The following is a 14,754-nucleotide window of genomic DNA, read 5'->3' as shown; positions in this document are numbered from 1 at the left end:
TGGGACATACAATTACTGACTCTGGAATATATACCCTCCACACACACACACACACACACACACACACACACACACATTCACATACACACTCACGTGCATGCACACACACACACACACATACATACATACACATTAAATCACAATGGCTGAAATGAAATTGGAAAAGAGAATTCTGAATGGAGCATTGTTTAAATGAAATTCTGGCTCCTTTACAATACATTTCCAGTCTGAACATTCACAACCAACAATTGAAACATATTTAAGATGGATGAAGGCTGCATTGCAACAATGTCAAACTGGCCACTCTTGAAACCTATTTCAATAGTCTTTTTATCAAGCACAAGAAATATATAGGTACTGTCCTGCTTAACACTTTGAGACGTCCATAAACTCCTTCCCAAGAGTCCTGTCACCATCATTGTAAGATATATCTGCTGTGCCTTGCTTCAAATGCTTGGCAAAGCTAAGTTGTTGCTCAATTTCTTTGATGTCATTCAGGATGTCTGAAATGACTGATCCATCTGTGATATTGCGTTTAGTATTACAGAAATAAAGCACACTGGTAAGTTAATTATATAAGCTCTTTATTTACCAATTGAAGCAAGCGGTCCTTTGCTATATATGAAAGTGACTTTATATCCCTTTAGGGTTATTCATAGGCTTGAGAGGAAATACTTTATCCAACAAGGGGTAACAAAAGCGACCAGCGACAAATTCTGTATCAAAGCAAATGTGACCAGTCCAAAACCCCCTTCCCCTCCCATGAGTTCACTTCACATGCCTGGCCTCGCACCATCCCAAAGACAAACGTTCACGTTAAGACAGGAGAAAAGCCATTTATTCAACAGAGGTTCTATTTAAATCCCATGACTTGAGCCAGAAAATGGTGCTCCTGACCTTTGGGTTCTTGTTGAGAACCTGCTGAAGTAAGCGACTGGCACAGGAGGTGTCTACATAGACAGATGGGAGCATACAGAGAGGATCATGGGACCTAAAGCAGCACTGTCTATTCACCAGCAGAATGCACTAATTGGGATGAGGTCACCAATTTTTTTTTTTTTTTTTTTTGCTTTGAGTGCTAATGCCCCAGAGGATTGTCAGTTACGAGATTACTTTATTTATAATTCCACAAATGAGCATTGTCAGCTATCACTTTTTGTGCGTGTGTGTGTGTGTGTGTGGTGGGGGGGGGAGCGGTTGGGTTAGGGTGATTTCAAGGGCTCTGACCAATAGGGGCCCTCAAAAAATTGTGATGAAGTGGCCCAGGGTGGTGGGGCCCAATGTCAGCTCTTTTGTTGGGGCCCTCCAACAAGGCTCCTATGCAGGGGTATAGATTATGGGAGTGGGAGCATGTTGGCTACTGTTTATGATGTACCTTGTGGAAGAAGACACAGCAGCAGTATGTTATGGGATATCCTGGATGTATTCCCCATTATCGCCCCACGCTGTCATCCAGAGGCACAAGTGCCGAGGAGGATTCAGTGGAATTAGTACTATAAAGAAGAGTTACAGACAAGCTTTGTGACTGTGAGCATTTGATAATAAGTGCTATGCTCTTCTGAGTTTCTTGTGTGGTCAACAAACCTGCCAGCCATTGAAACTAATGAATTGTATTTGGCGCATTCAGCAAATTCAAGTCTTCAAACTGGATGATTCTCTCTCTCCCGTTGGCGCCCCCGTCAGCCCGCTGAGGCGCCCCTTGCGGGTTCAAAACCACGAAAAAGCCGTTGGCCTTCTGTCGGCCTGCTCCGGCCAACTGTGTAACCGTGATCCGTCTAACATGAGAAATAGGAACCGAGAAATGGGCTAACGTGGACTTCGTACTAAAGATAGCCCTCTCGTCAAGACAGGCAGATGACATATTTATACACCTTCGTCACAACTGAACCTTGATAGGGGTTGAGTGTACAAGTCCCTAAAGTTCCTTCCAGTGTGGCACAAAGCCCCCCCCCCCCCCCTCCCCAAACAGACAGATATAATTTCACTGTCAATATAGTTGCAGAACTTTTTTCATGATTTGTTCTCATACTGTAGATACACATGCATAGAATAGTACAAGGAGAAATTTTACTCCAATGTCAACAGATTTAATTATTTATTAATATGATTACTTTGTTGACTTAAACATTTTGATGCACCTCTACCTCACGATTAACAAAGTCAAGGAAAGTTGATTATTTTGACAAATTGAAGCATGTAGGCCAACACTACACAGCCAGCTCAATGAACTTACAGTATAATGATAAGCACCATGCATAATCTCACACTTTGAATCCTTCAATTTGCATCAATATTTAGAATTAATTATGTGTCCATGTCCAACTAGGCCTCTCTTGTGCATCATATGTTTGGTAACAACTTTAGGTAGATTCTTATTTTCTGATTTACACATGGCTGTATGTCAGCAATGTCAGCCATGATAGAGAATTGTTCAGTTGGAGAGAATTAGGACAACTGAGAATTAGGACAAGTGAAGGACAACTGAAATCGAATGTTCTCCCAGTGCAATGGTTTTGCTGCTAAAATTTTTCACAGCGAAAGCGAATGAATAAATGAATCCTTCGGAAGCTTACATACATGGTTTGGATGTGCGATCATGCAGAGCCTGAAATCAGGAAGACATCATTGAAAAGCTTGCTTATCTAAGGCCAGTGTTTTTCATGTGTATTGAACTGAATGGAGCGTAACTGAAGTGAAAGTTAGCTGAGGTTGCAGGCTCCTCACCTATCCAACACGTATACCTCCTCCACACAGGTACTTAATCTGTTCCTGGCCCTGCTGCTGAGCTCCTTCAGTGGTGACAACCTGGCGGCCCCCGAAGAGGATGGCGAGATGAACAACCTGCAGATCGCGGTCAACAGGATCAACAGGGGCATCGCCTGGGTCAAAGCCTTCGTCATCGGGCTGATAATGAGACTCCTGAGAAAGAAACCAAAGACGAGCAAGGATGAGAGCGGTGGAGACAAGGGCGACGCCAATAACGAAAATTTTGCCCTGAACCACGTGGACCCCAAGACGGGCAAGTTGGTCAAAATGGTGGACGGCACATCCAAAATCCCAGAGGACGTCTCTGTCGATGGGTTCGTCACGGGCTTGACCCTCACTGTGCCCATCGCCAAGGTAGAGTCGGATTTCGAAAACCAAGACGATGACACTTCAGAGGATGAAAATAATGTTGATGCCACCAGGAAAGTAAGTAAATTGTGACTTCTTTCAGAAAATTTCTTCTGCAGCCAGTCATTTAAATCACAAGATGTACATGCCAGAGGCAGTACAACATGAAGTTTGAGGAAATGGGGTGGTAAACAGAAAGATTTCAGGTGTGTCAGGTGTGTTTGTAGAATAAGGTACTGCCGTTTTCCCCTTAAGTAATGTGATCTTATATTAGTGCAGTAAGTATGCAACTGCCGGAGCAGCTACTGCTAACAATTTTGTGTGTGACAGGTGAAGTATATATGTTATTTTATATAGTCATTTTTAAATGAAAAACATTATTTTCATGGCATGTATGTTCCTTTATTTAATTCAATATTTTATATTGGCTGATTGGCCTGGTTTTGCATGAAACATTCTTATGTTCACCTGCTGTTATTATCTATCCTGTGTCACGTAAACTATGTGCAAAAGTTGATCACAAAGACCATAAAGGTAATCTTTTATGTAAAACTGTCCCCCCAAAATTTTGTGAAGAACCAAATTTCATTAGTTCATTTTCGAATTTTGGCTCCCCACCCCCCCGGTGACTGATTTCCTGGCTACGCCACTGGTACGGCTATCAGCTGTTTACCTCTTACAAAACCTTTGCGAAACCGTCTATGGTTGAATATACTTTTCATACTTTTTAATGTGTACACAAATGGCTTTACCCCCATGTAGAATTTCTCTTGCACCATGCGGAATTGCGGATGTTCTGCTTCATCCCAGACGTTTAGGGATGAGCAGACCTGTTGGGCTCTGGTGCCGATCTATCCGGTTCTGCTGCGTTCAGCAGCTCAGGACCCAGAAAGCCACACGCAGCATCTGCAGAGGCAATTGGGTATCACGGGTTGTGAGGGGGGGGGGGGGGGGTGCGGTGGTAGGCTCTGGTGGCAGAGCCTGGGACATGTGACCAAGGGAAGATCGTGGGAAACAGAACTAGCGCAGCACAATCTGCAAAAACTTGTCATGCAGCTATCTGAATGACACCAACCCCTCTTTATTCCTTGGAAGAGTAGGCTTTTCGGAATGTTTTTTTTAATAATTATTATTCAAAATCAGTGTTCTAGAACTCTGATGCTTTCAATTACCGGTAGTGATTGTTACATCAGCATTTGAACGTACATTTGAGACCATTCTAATCATGCATTTCTGATCTTACGCCTGAAAAGGTAAATAAAAACCCAGCCAGTGCCCTTCCAGTTATAACCAGTCCTCCTGCCCCATCCCCCCACCAACCCCATTTATTTATCCCACCAAATGTATAATCATATTTTTTTACTGTCTGAGGCATTGTGATCATATACATTGCATGTCACTGTGGCGCTAAATGATGAAGTAATGTTGATCTGGGGAATGTCTTGAGAGGGATCGAGTGACAGGTTTCACACGGTTGCTCCGCTTACATCAATCTACTTGGCATTTGAACTCCGACCTGTGAAAGCCCCAACAGAATGAGCTAAGGTGAGGAAAGTTGTCACATCGCCATCATTATTAAATGAAAGAGTAAACCATCAAGTTTGACATAAAACCCAATGACTTCGCTGCCAGAATTCTCATTTATCATGGATATGGCGAGGAGTGAGCATCTGATCCTGCTTGATGTTATTTACAGTAGATATGAACATGGAGTTATGACATGGAGTTATGACAATATTGCCTCCCTTACAGACATGGGATATACTGCAAAATACTGAAGTAAAATATATTGTAGCGATCCACTAGTGGCGCTGCCTAACCGCTCTTCTATTGGTGAATTAATCCTTAGGATAGTGGTTAGTGTGGCCGCCCATCTCAAGAGAGACCAGAGTTCAAGCATCTCCTGAGCATTGCTTGTCACAGTATTATCAAGATCTGAAACAATTCACCCTATATGGGCAAATTATTGGGATTTTTGCTTATTGAAATCTATCATGATATTTCCATAAATTCCATAAAGTTACAATATATTTCAGTAGTCCCATAAGGGTTGGTTAATCTCAAATCTGTTTATCAATAAAATGCAGATTTAACTGCTCCCAAAGTCAGGCAAAAAGGCTGATTGACCTAAGGATGACTCCTCTACGTTCAGCACTCTTCTTTTATTCCAGCAGCAGCATCAGTGAATCAATGAAATTCAGGATCAGGTACCTTTTTAGAGATGCGTAGGACCTGCATTCTTTATGTTACACAGGCAGTAAAAGCAAGCAAAAATGGCTTCAGTTCAATTCAGTTCACTTCTTCACCCAGGCTACTTTATGGCATCTGTGCAATACACCCTAGACTGAGGAAGCTGTATATGTATACGTTGGTATTTTAGTTTTTCTCACGATTCGCTTGCCGGTGTTTTGTTCAGTGATGAATGTCATGGTGCAAGCAGCCATGACAGTGTAAGAGGATTCTCCTCTTCAACTTGAGGAGATTTATGAGGGTGAGAAAGCAAGAAAACTCCCATCGTCCTTAGATCTTTCCTCCAGTTGGTAAATTTACCTTGTCATCTTGTCACTTTAGTAAATGTGTTCTAGTGTGATCATTGGACTATATGTATATATATATATATATATATATGTGTGTGTGTGTGTGTTGTCGGAGGGGGGGTGTATAGTCCATTGGTATGTGGATGGTGACATAATTTTTGCTGTTTTGGCTTTATACTCCGGCACATTTGATTTGAAATTCATCAATGAATGTAAGGATAAAATTTATATTGTCTGCTTTAATTTGTTAGTATTTACATCTACTTTGGGTGAACTATGTATAAAGTATAGCTGTTTTTATACCCCCTCACCACCCACATTTGAGGGGACCAAAGGTAATTGATTGGACAATTAGCTGCTCAGGTGTTTTTTGGGCAGCTGTATTTTGTAGTATCATTAGTTCATGCACAAGCTAACAAAAGGTCTAGAGGTTCTAGGTTTGGCATTTGCATGTGCAGTCTATTGTTGTTGTCTCTCAACCAAAGACCTGCTGTCTGAGGACCAAAGAAGTTCCAATGCCAGTAAAGCAGGCCAACGTGAGGCTGAAAAATCAGAAGAAGTCCATCAGAGATATAGCCAAAACATTAGGCATGTCAAAATCAACTGTTTGGTACATTGTTACGAAGCAAACATGCATTGATGAGCTCAGCAATAGTAAACGACCTGGTAGTCCATGTAAGACCATTGTAGTGGATGACCGAATAATACTTTTAACTGTGGAAAAAAAACCCATTTTCAAATGTCAAATAGATTAAGAACACTTCCAGCTGTAGGCATAGATGTATCAATGACTACCATAAAGAGAAGACTACACCAGCATTCAAACCACTGGTATGCCTTAAGAACAGAATGGCCAGGTTAGAGTTTGCACAAAAGTGCATAAACTGTAGGGTTCTGGTACAAAGTTATGGACAGGTGAGACAAGTTTTAAGCTGTCCCAAAGTAATGTAATGAGAAAAGTGTGGAGAAAGAAAAAATGGCTCATGATTTAGACTCTAAAGCATGCCACCTCATCTGTGAAGCATGGTGTAGGTAGTGTTATGGCTTGAACATGTATGGCTGCCACTGGAAATTGCTCAATTCTTACATCTTTGTTGATGATGTCACTTGTGCAGGCAGTAGCTGGGTGAATTCTGAAGTGTACAGAATCACTTCTTCTGCTCAGTCAGGGGCCCAAATAAAATTTTGTTGGGGCCCCCAAATGTCAGAGAGCTCTTAGAAAGTCAGGCCCAACAATTCCACACTGTGGAATGTGAGCTACTTTTTTCGGTCTGGCAGGAGGGGTCCTCAAGGCGCTCATGGCCTGGGACGCTTGGACTCATGATCCATATGTGACCATCGAGCCACATTTCCCAGCAAGCACTTCTTTGGATCACTTGGCAAATGGGATTTTCAGAAAAAGAACAAAAAAACCCCCCAAAAAACAGACAGTTCTGTAGACCTCACTGGAAACAGTCGAAGTGACACAGATCTCTTCCTCCTCAGCCGGGGGATGAGGATGTGTCCTCGACCTGCAGCACTGTTGATTGCAAACCGGATGAGGAGGCGGACGTGGAGGATGAGCCGGAGATGGATGACCCGGCAGAATGCTTCACTGAAGGTACCAAGAGCAAGCAATCTTTGTAGTGTTCGTAAATACCCCATTAGAACTATGGGCTCTCTGTATATTCCCCACTAGTGGGGAAGATCTCCCAGTTTCACATTTTTCAATCAAACTTAAAAACTATGAAGTAAATAGTGTTTGTGATTCAAATCATATGGCAGTGGACAAAAATTTAAAAAGTTAAAAATACAATTGGGCATTCCAAATCAGGAGAAAAGGCGGAATAGGAATGAAATCAACCAGTAGTATAAGCAGTTTTGGTGACAAAACGGTCGATTGGAATTCTATGAGAGTGTGTAGAATTTGGTGAGAGTGCTGTCAGGCAGCACCCTGCCTTCTTTGCCATTGGAGATGTGGATCTGCGTCTCTTTTGCAGGATGCATCAGGCGTTGTCCGTGCCTGACGGCGGACATCACGCAGGGCCGCGGGAAGATGTGGTGGAACTTCAGGAGGACCTGCTTCACCATTGTGGAGCACAGCTACTTTGAGACTTTCATCATCTTCATGATCTTGCTCAGCAGTGGAGCTCTGGTGAGTGGAGCTTGCATCCACTCGAGCATCGGTGCAATAGAATGCTCTCTGGTGTCTCAAAAAAATGCTATAGGACAGCCCTTACAGATGTGGAATACTGTGTACTGCTATATATTGCTAATATATTAAAATATATTTTGGCATGTGCAGGCTTTAAAATTTGCTATTCTCCCACTTACCAAAAGCTCAATTGACTAGTCAGCTGTATATACCAACGGCAGCTGACTTGTTGATTAGATGTAAAATGTTTCACATCTCAGAATTCTCAATAGAGACTTTATTATGAAAACAACCATGCTGATCACAAGGCAATTAATGGCTTTTTGCAAACACAGTTGATGCTTGTGTAATCCTATACCATGTTACATTAAACTATGCGCAACTGTTTATTTTTCATATTTTTCCAGGCTTTTGAGGATATCTACATTGAGAAGCGCAGAGTTATAAAAATCATTCTGGAATATGCAGATCAAGTCTTCACATACGTGTTTATTGTTGAAATGCTCCTAAAATGGACAGCGTATGGCTATAAGACCTACTTCACCAATGCCTGGTGTTGGCTGGACTTCCTTATTGTTGATGTAAGTTTGTTTTTATTGCATTTTCTCATTAATTTGATTTACTACTTGTGAGAAATGATAAACATTGTTTTCTAATACACAATTAAAGCATGCATAAAAATATAAAGCATAAGGAATATGCTTCATAAATAGGTATTGTGGATTTGTCTAAGTTTTAGTTTTTTCAGTTCTAAGATTTGATGGGTAAAGGAAAAATTTGATTTGAGGGATCTCACAGTTCTTACAAAACCCATGTTTGTCATATATAACCAGGACACATTTGAATAGTTTATTGATTTTAACTTTATTTTCTGAACAAAAAATACAGCGCTCTAGAGTTTTGCGTAAAACTTCACTGGCCTTGTGCTTTCTACAATATGTGAGATAATTGACAGCAATCATTGTTTATAAAGTACACAAGATCTTGACTGCCTGTCAGCACCAAAGCATTAGAGCAAAGTGGCTGCTCAGAAATTCGATTGTGATGGGATTCAAATTGTGTCTCAGGTTTCTCTCATAAGCTTGACGGCTAATATCCTGGGCTTCTCTGAGCTGGGAGCCATCAAATCTTTGCGGACCCTTAGAGCCTTGAGGCCTCTGAGGGCCCTGTCCAGGTTTGAGGGGATGAGGGTGAGTAACAGTTAGCAACTGTTTTTATGTTTGCAGCAAACAGTGTCTTTCTTCAGCCTAACGGCACCCCTACTGGAACTGTACCCTGTATGCCGCTGATAGTTGTGTGTGTCTGTCTGTCTGTCTGTGTGTTTGTGTATGTGTGTGTGTGTGTGTGCACGTATGCGCGCGTGCGTGTGTGTCTGTGTGTGTGCGTGTGTGTGTCTCTGTGTGTTTGTGTATTTTTGTGTGTGTGTGTGTCTGTGCCTGCATGTGTGTGTGTGTGCTTGTGCATGCTTGCATATGTCTGTGTGCGCATGCATATGTGTGTGTGTGTGTGTGTGTCTGTGCATCCATGTGTGCACGTGTGTTTGTGCATACTTGAATATGTCTGTGTGTGTATGCATATATGTGTGTTTGTGTGTGTGTGTGTGTGTGTGTGTGTTGACCCCTGCAGGTTGTGGTGAACGCTCTTGTTGGGGCCATCCCCTCCATCTTCAACGTGCTCCTCGTCTGCCTCATCTTCTGGCTCATCTTCAGCATCATGGGAGTCAATCTGTTTGCTGGGAAGTTCTACCGATGCATCAACACCACCAGCGGTGAGATGTTCGAAGTGTCTGTTGTCAGCAACTACTCAGAGTGCGATCTTCTGGGCATGGTCACCAATGAGACGCGCTGGGTCAATCTGAAGGTGAACTTCGACAACGTTGGCATGGGCTACCTCTCTCTACTCCAAGTGGTAAGTTTGCAGTGAATGACCCATTGGAGAGTGGCAGAATGTGTAGAATCCTTTGTTTAAAAACTCAGCCCACTATAGCCTGGTGGGTAAAGAGCGTCCTTGTGATGTTCATCCTTGGATGAAACATCCAATGGCAGAATGGCAGTGTATGGTAGTGTCATGGGCAGCAGTATACTACAATGGTGAGGGAACTGTACTGTAAGTGTAAGTCAAAAGGGGGGACATGGGTTACTCTGCACAGCAGGGTTAGATGCCCGACCCTTGATCTTGTCATGTGTTTTTACTGGCCAAAATTTCCTGAATCAGTGCTCCATTTATATAAATGATGAAAACTGTATTAGTGCAAATGTATATTCGAACCAAACTCCTCAAGGATTATCTTCATTTTTGTTAGCTGGATTCACACAAGCAGTGAATTGCTCAGTTTTCACAGGTAAATATGTAACAGTGAATATTAAATAACAAATAAAACATCACTCATAATGTTTTGTGACATAGTTTTTACAAAGCATTTGCGAGATTTGGAGCACATCACTGGGCTATCAATTCAGGAGTGAAAGTACTGGGTTAAGCCTGTGTTCAGTATCCCATGTCAGCCCCTGGTTTTGTGTGTGAACGGGGTATCAGAGGTTGCAGGTTTCATTCCCAGGTGGGGCACTGCGGTTGTACCCACAAGAGATGTAGTCGTAGACCTAAACTCATTCAGTAAATGTCCAGCTGTACATGTGGATTGTATGTAAAATGTAAGCTGGGCACTCTGGACAAGAGATGATGCCAAATGCCTAAAATATGATTGAAATGTAGTGGAGGAGCAGAGGTTATCATGTCTTCCTGTATGCACTGCTATTTGTGTTTTGTTTTTGTTTTGTTTTTGTTCAGGCAACATTTAAAGGTTGGATGGACATCATGTATGCAGCTGTGGATTCACGTGACGTAAGGGTGGATGGATTTATTGCCATTAAAACGTTTCCCTGCACATCAATTTGGAATAATTATATGATATACTTTATAACCTATTTTATACCCAGGCTGATACTTGTCATTGGACCTGTATGTACCCACATTCGGTATGGAATATACTGAATATATTGATTTAAAATATATTATAAAGATTCTCAATATATGGGTAATTATACTAATTCATTTTGGTTCTCAGATATAGCAATGTATTGCAATTCTGTGAAATATATCTATTTTTTTGTCTAAATATTTTAAATATGTTGCTATATATTACATTTCTTGGTTTGGAATGACAATATGTTGCTATATATTCCATTTCTCTGTTTGGAATGATTAAATGCTATAAACTATTTTTAACCCCAGATTGAAGCCTGTTATAGTTGCACCTGTATGTCTGTTCTTTTTGTCTATGCTAGTGGTTCGAAAAATGTGCCCCTTTAATGCTCCTGGCGCAGGGCATTTCTCCAGCTGATAGAACACAGACTGCTGTGGAAACGAGGATTTTTCTCGTTCAAAGAATTCTGGTTCAAAGAATTTGGCCTGTTCATTGTTATCAGCAGATACACAGAGGTACTGCAGTTGGAGTCTCCTTAGGGCCTGTCACTGGCTGGAGTTGGAGTTGGTTTAAGAATTTCTATACTTAAGAGGAGTTTTTTTTTTAAACGATGCTGAGGTCTCCCAGTATTTATAGTCACTCATTTTATGCATAGCATTTTAAAAAATGTACGTCTTGCAGTTGAATATATGTACCCTCTGATGTGCAGTTAAGCACAGAAACTGGCAGGTGTGAACCTACAGAATCGGCAGACAGTTTGACTTTTTATTCTTGTTTGAAACTGAAGTTGTCTTTGAACTTTTCATTCGTACAGGTCTATGACCAGCCTGAGTACGAAGTCAACCTCTATATGTACCTGTACTTTGTTATCTTCATCATCTTTGGATCCTTCTTCACCCTCAATCTATTCATTGGTGTGATTATCGACAACTTTAACCAGCAAAAATCTAAGATAAGTATCAGCCCCCCCTGGAGCAGTAGATGGCTTTCTTTTGTAGACCATTCCATCATAATGAAATCAGCATTATCGACCATGAACGATGATTCCAACAGAACGTTATATGCAATAGAACAGTATACGCATCAATAATAATGGTCTCTGCCTCTATACTTAGGAGGGCAGGATCTCTTCATGACTGAGGAGCAGAAAAAATACTACAATGCCATGAAAAAACTAGGCTCTAAAAAGCCACAGAAGCCAATTCCCAGACCTCAGGTATGTAAGGACAGCATTAAGGCATTTCTTTTGTATGCGTTCTTATAAGATATTTTTTATCTTGGTTTTCCATTGTTGAAATGATTCCTACAGAGTTGATCTGAAATTATACAGATCAGTACTGTGCATAGAGAAGAATGATTGGATCTAGTGCTGCAGAGCAGTCCATTATACAAGTCAAAGAATGACTCTTGGATAACCACTTATGTTTCACAAAAACCCCAACCTAAACCCACCCCATCCAACTTTCCCACTCCACCCACCCCACCCCCATAGCCTGGAGCAAAAGAAAAGTTAGGGGGGAGATTATGGAAAACAAAGAGATAAGATAAGAAAAAAAAGGTTGGAGTACTAATGACAGTACTAATCCTGCAGGTTGAGGACAGTTGTACATGGACCAATTACAGTGTAAATTCAGAGAGAGCTAGCTTCAGCTGCCGTACCACTATGTACTATTTTTTGCACGTTTTCTGTCTGGATTTGTTAACTGCCAATTTCTTGGTCCCTCCAAAGAACTGTGTCCAAGGCCTGGTGTTTGACTTCATCACGAAGCAGTTCTTTGACATCTTCATCATGGTGCTGATTTGCCTCAATATGGTGACCATGATGGTGGAGACAGACGACCAAAGTCAGGAAATGGAGGATATCCTGTACAAAATCAATCTGGTCTTCATCGTGATCTTCACCACCGAGTGTATCCTCAAAATGATTGCACTCAGACAATATTTCTTCACCATTGGATGGAATATTTTTGATTTTGTGGTGGTCATTCTCTCCGTAGTGGGTAAGCAGACGATCTTGTGAAACCTTTTATAAAATAAATTTTACTGCATGAGCAAGTTAAATCAAAAATGTATGATGGAGCTGCTAAAACGTGTAATGTTTAATTAAGCAATATGGTATAACATGAATACAATCACGGCTACAGGGGTGTGGTTAGACATGAATTGAAGCGGAGTGCTGGCAACCCCCTGTAGGTGTTCATGGCTTCACTTTTATAAAAACGGTTACAGCATATAGAAACAATTAATTGATGACGCAATATTATTAATTTTGTAATATTATTGGTAAGTAATGGTTTCTGCATGGAGTGATATTGTTTACAGACTGGCTGTTTGATTAACTGTCATCGAAACAACCTATTTAATAATATAAAATTGATGCTTTGAGAATGTTGTTTTCTTTCTTTCAAGGTATCATGCTGGCGGACATCATAGAGAAGTACTTTGTGTCGCCTACACTTTTCCGTGTTATCAGACTGGCCAGAATCGGCCGTGTCCTGCGTCTCATCAGGGGAGCAAAAGGCATCAGGACACTGCTGTTCGCTCTGATGATGTCACTTCCTGCCCTGTTCAATATAGGCCTGCTCCTCTTCCTAATCATGTTTATCTTCTCCATCTTTGGCATGTCAAACTTTGCCTACGTGAAGAAAATGGGCGGCATCGATGACATGTTTAACTTTGAGACGTTCGGCAACAGCATAATCTGCCTGTTTGAGATCACCACCTCGGCGGGTTGGGACGGCTTGCTCCTTCCCATCATGAACAGCGGCCCCCCAGACTGTGACCCCAATATCGAGAATCCAGGTACCGACGTGAGGGGGGACTGTGGCAACCCCCTCATGGGCATCATATTCTTCAGCAGCTACATCATCATTTCCTTCCTGGTAGTGGTCAACATGTACATCGCCATCATCCTGGAGAACTTCAACGTGGCTACCGAGGAGAGTGCCGACCCGCTGTGCGAGGACGACTTCGAGATGTTCTACGAGACCTGGGAGAAGTTTGACCCGGATGCCACCCAGTATGTGGACTATAGCCGGCTGTCAGAGTTCTGTGACACTTTGAAGGACCCTCTGAGGATCCCCAAGCCCAACACCGTTAAGCTGATCACAATGGAGCTACCCTTGGTCACTGGTGACAAGATCCACTGCCTGGACATCCTGATGGCTCTAACCGCAGAGGTGCTGGGTGATTCGGAGGAGATGGACTCCCTAAAGGCGAGCATGGAGGAGAAGTTTATGGTGAACAACCCTTCCAAGTTGGCCTACGAGCCCATCACCACCACCCTGAAGCGCAAACAGGAGGAGGTGGCCGCCAGCATCATCCAGAGAGCCTACCGCAAGCACCTGCTGAAGCGAACCGTCAAGCACGCCTCCTTCAAGTTCCGCGAGAAAATGCACAAAACCAAAGACGATGAGGAGCCGCCAGAAAAAGAGGGAATGATTGCCAATGCAATGGAGACCCTCTATGGCAGCAGGGCAGCTGGGAACCTGGCTGTTGCAAAAGCCCAACCATTAATGGCCTCTAGGGATGGCCAGCCTGTGACGGACCCTAAGGAAAATGAGTCCCGTGGAGCTGCTCCGGTAGAAGTCATGAGTGAAGTGGTCCTGCATTCTGCCCCATCCACCATCCCCCAACCCGCTGTACCCCCGAACAACCTGAGGGAGTCTGTTGTTTAAAACAGAACCTGCGAATAATGCACCTTAGCCTTCCTATTTGAAGAGCTGTTGACATCCTTGCCGAGACTGGCCATTCATCCCAATGCTGGATTTTGCTTGTGTCAACAGGTGTGGTTAAGGAGAGGTGGGGATACGTCTCTACAGTATGGCTGGCCCTCGAAAGCAGTAGTAACCAACCCTGGTCCTGGAGATCTACCATCCAGCAGGTTTTACTTTCAACCCTAATTTGGAACTCCTGATTCTGCTAATTAGCAGTTGGTTTAACAAAAAAATCTCTCGCTGTTGAGGTGTGCATTGTTCGTGCAGGAGTGAAAACCTACAGGATGGTAGATCTCCAGGAACAGGGTTGGTTACCACTGCTGTAAGGCA

General features: G+C 42.4%; 1 protein-coding gene across 2 annotated transcripts in view; it reads left to right on the top strand.

Moving 5' to 3' along the window:
• Positions 1–14,547, top strand: part of scn4ab (sodium channel, voltage-gated, type IV, alpha, b) — a 41,225-nt gene extending 26,678 nt beyond the window's left edge. For both annotated transcript variants that reach the window (XM_035398166.1, XM_035398167.1), the window contains exons 16-26: positions 2,755–3,192; positions 7,137–7,251; positions 7,631–7,785; positions 8,193–8,366; positions 8,853–8,975; positions 9,412–9,693; positions 10,573–10,626; positions 11,523–11,660; positions 11,820–11,924; positions 12,438–12,708; positions 13,118–14,547. In XM_035398166.1, the coding sequence (XP_035254057.1) occupies positions 2,755–3,192; positions 7,137–7,251; positions 7,631–7,785; positions 8,193–8,366; positions 8,853–8,975; positions 9,412–9,693; positions 10,573–10,626; positions 11,523–11,660; positions 11,820–11,924; positions 12,438–12,708; positions 13,118–14,385 (3,123 nt within the window). In that variant the 3' untranslated portion in view covers positions 14,386–14,547. The remainder of the gene's footprint in view (positions 1–2,754; positions 3,193–7,136; positions 7,252–7,630; positions 7,786–8,192; positions 8,367–8,852; positions 8,976–9,411; positions 9,694–10,572; positions 10,627–11,522; positions 11,661–11,819; positions 11,925–12,437; positions 12,709–13,117) is intronic.
• Positions 14,548–14,754: the final 207 nt, after the last annotated feature.

Source organism: Anguilla anguilla, chromosome 17 (assembly GCF_013347855.1).
Source record: "Anguilla anguilla isolate fAngAng1 chromosome 17, fAngAng1.pri, whole genome shotgun sequence".
Lineage (NCBI taxonomy): Eukaryota > Metazoa > Chordata > Actinopteri > Anguilliformes > Anguillidae > Anguilla > Anguilla anguilla.
This window is presented reverse-complemented; position numbering and strand designations above follow the sequence as displayed.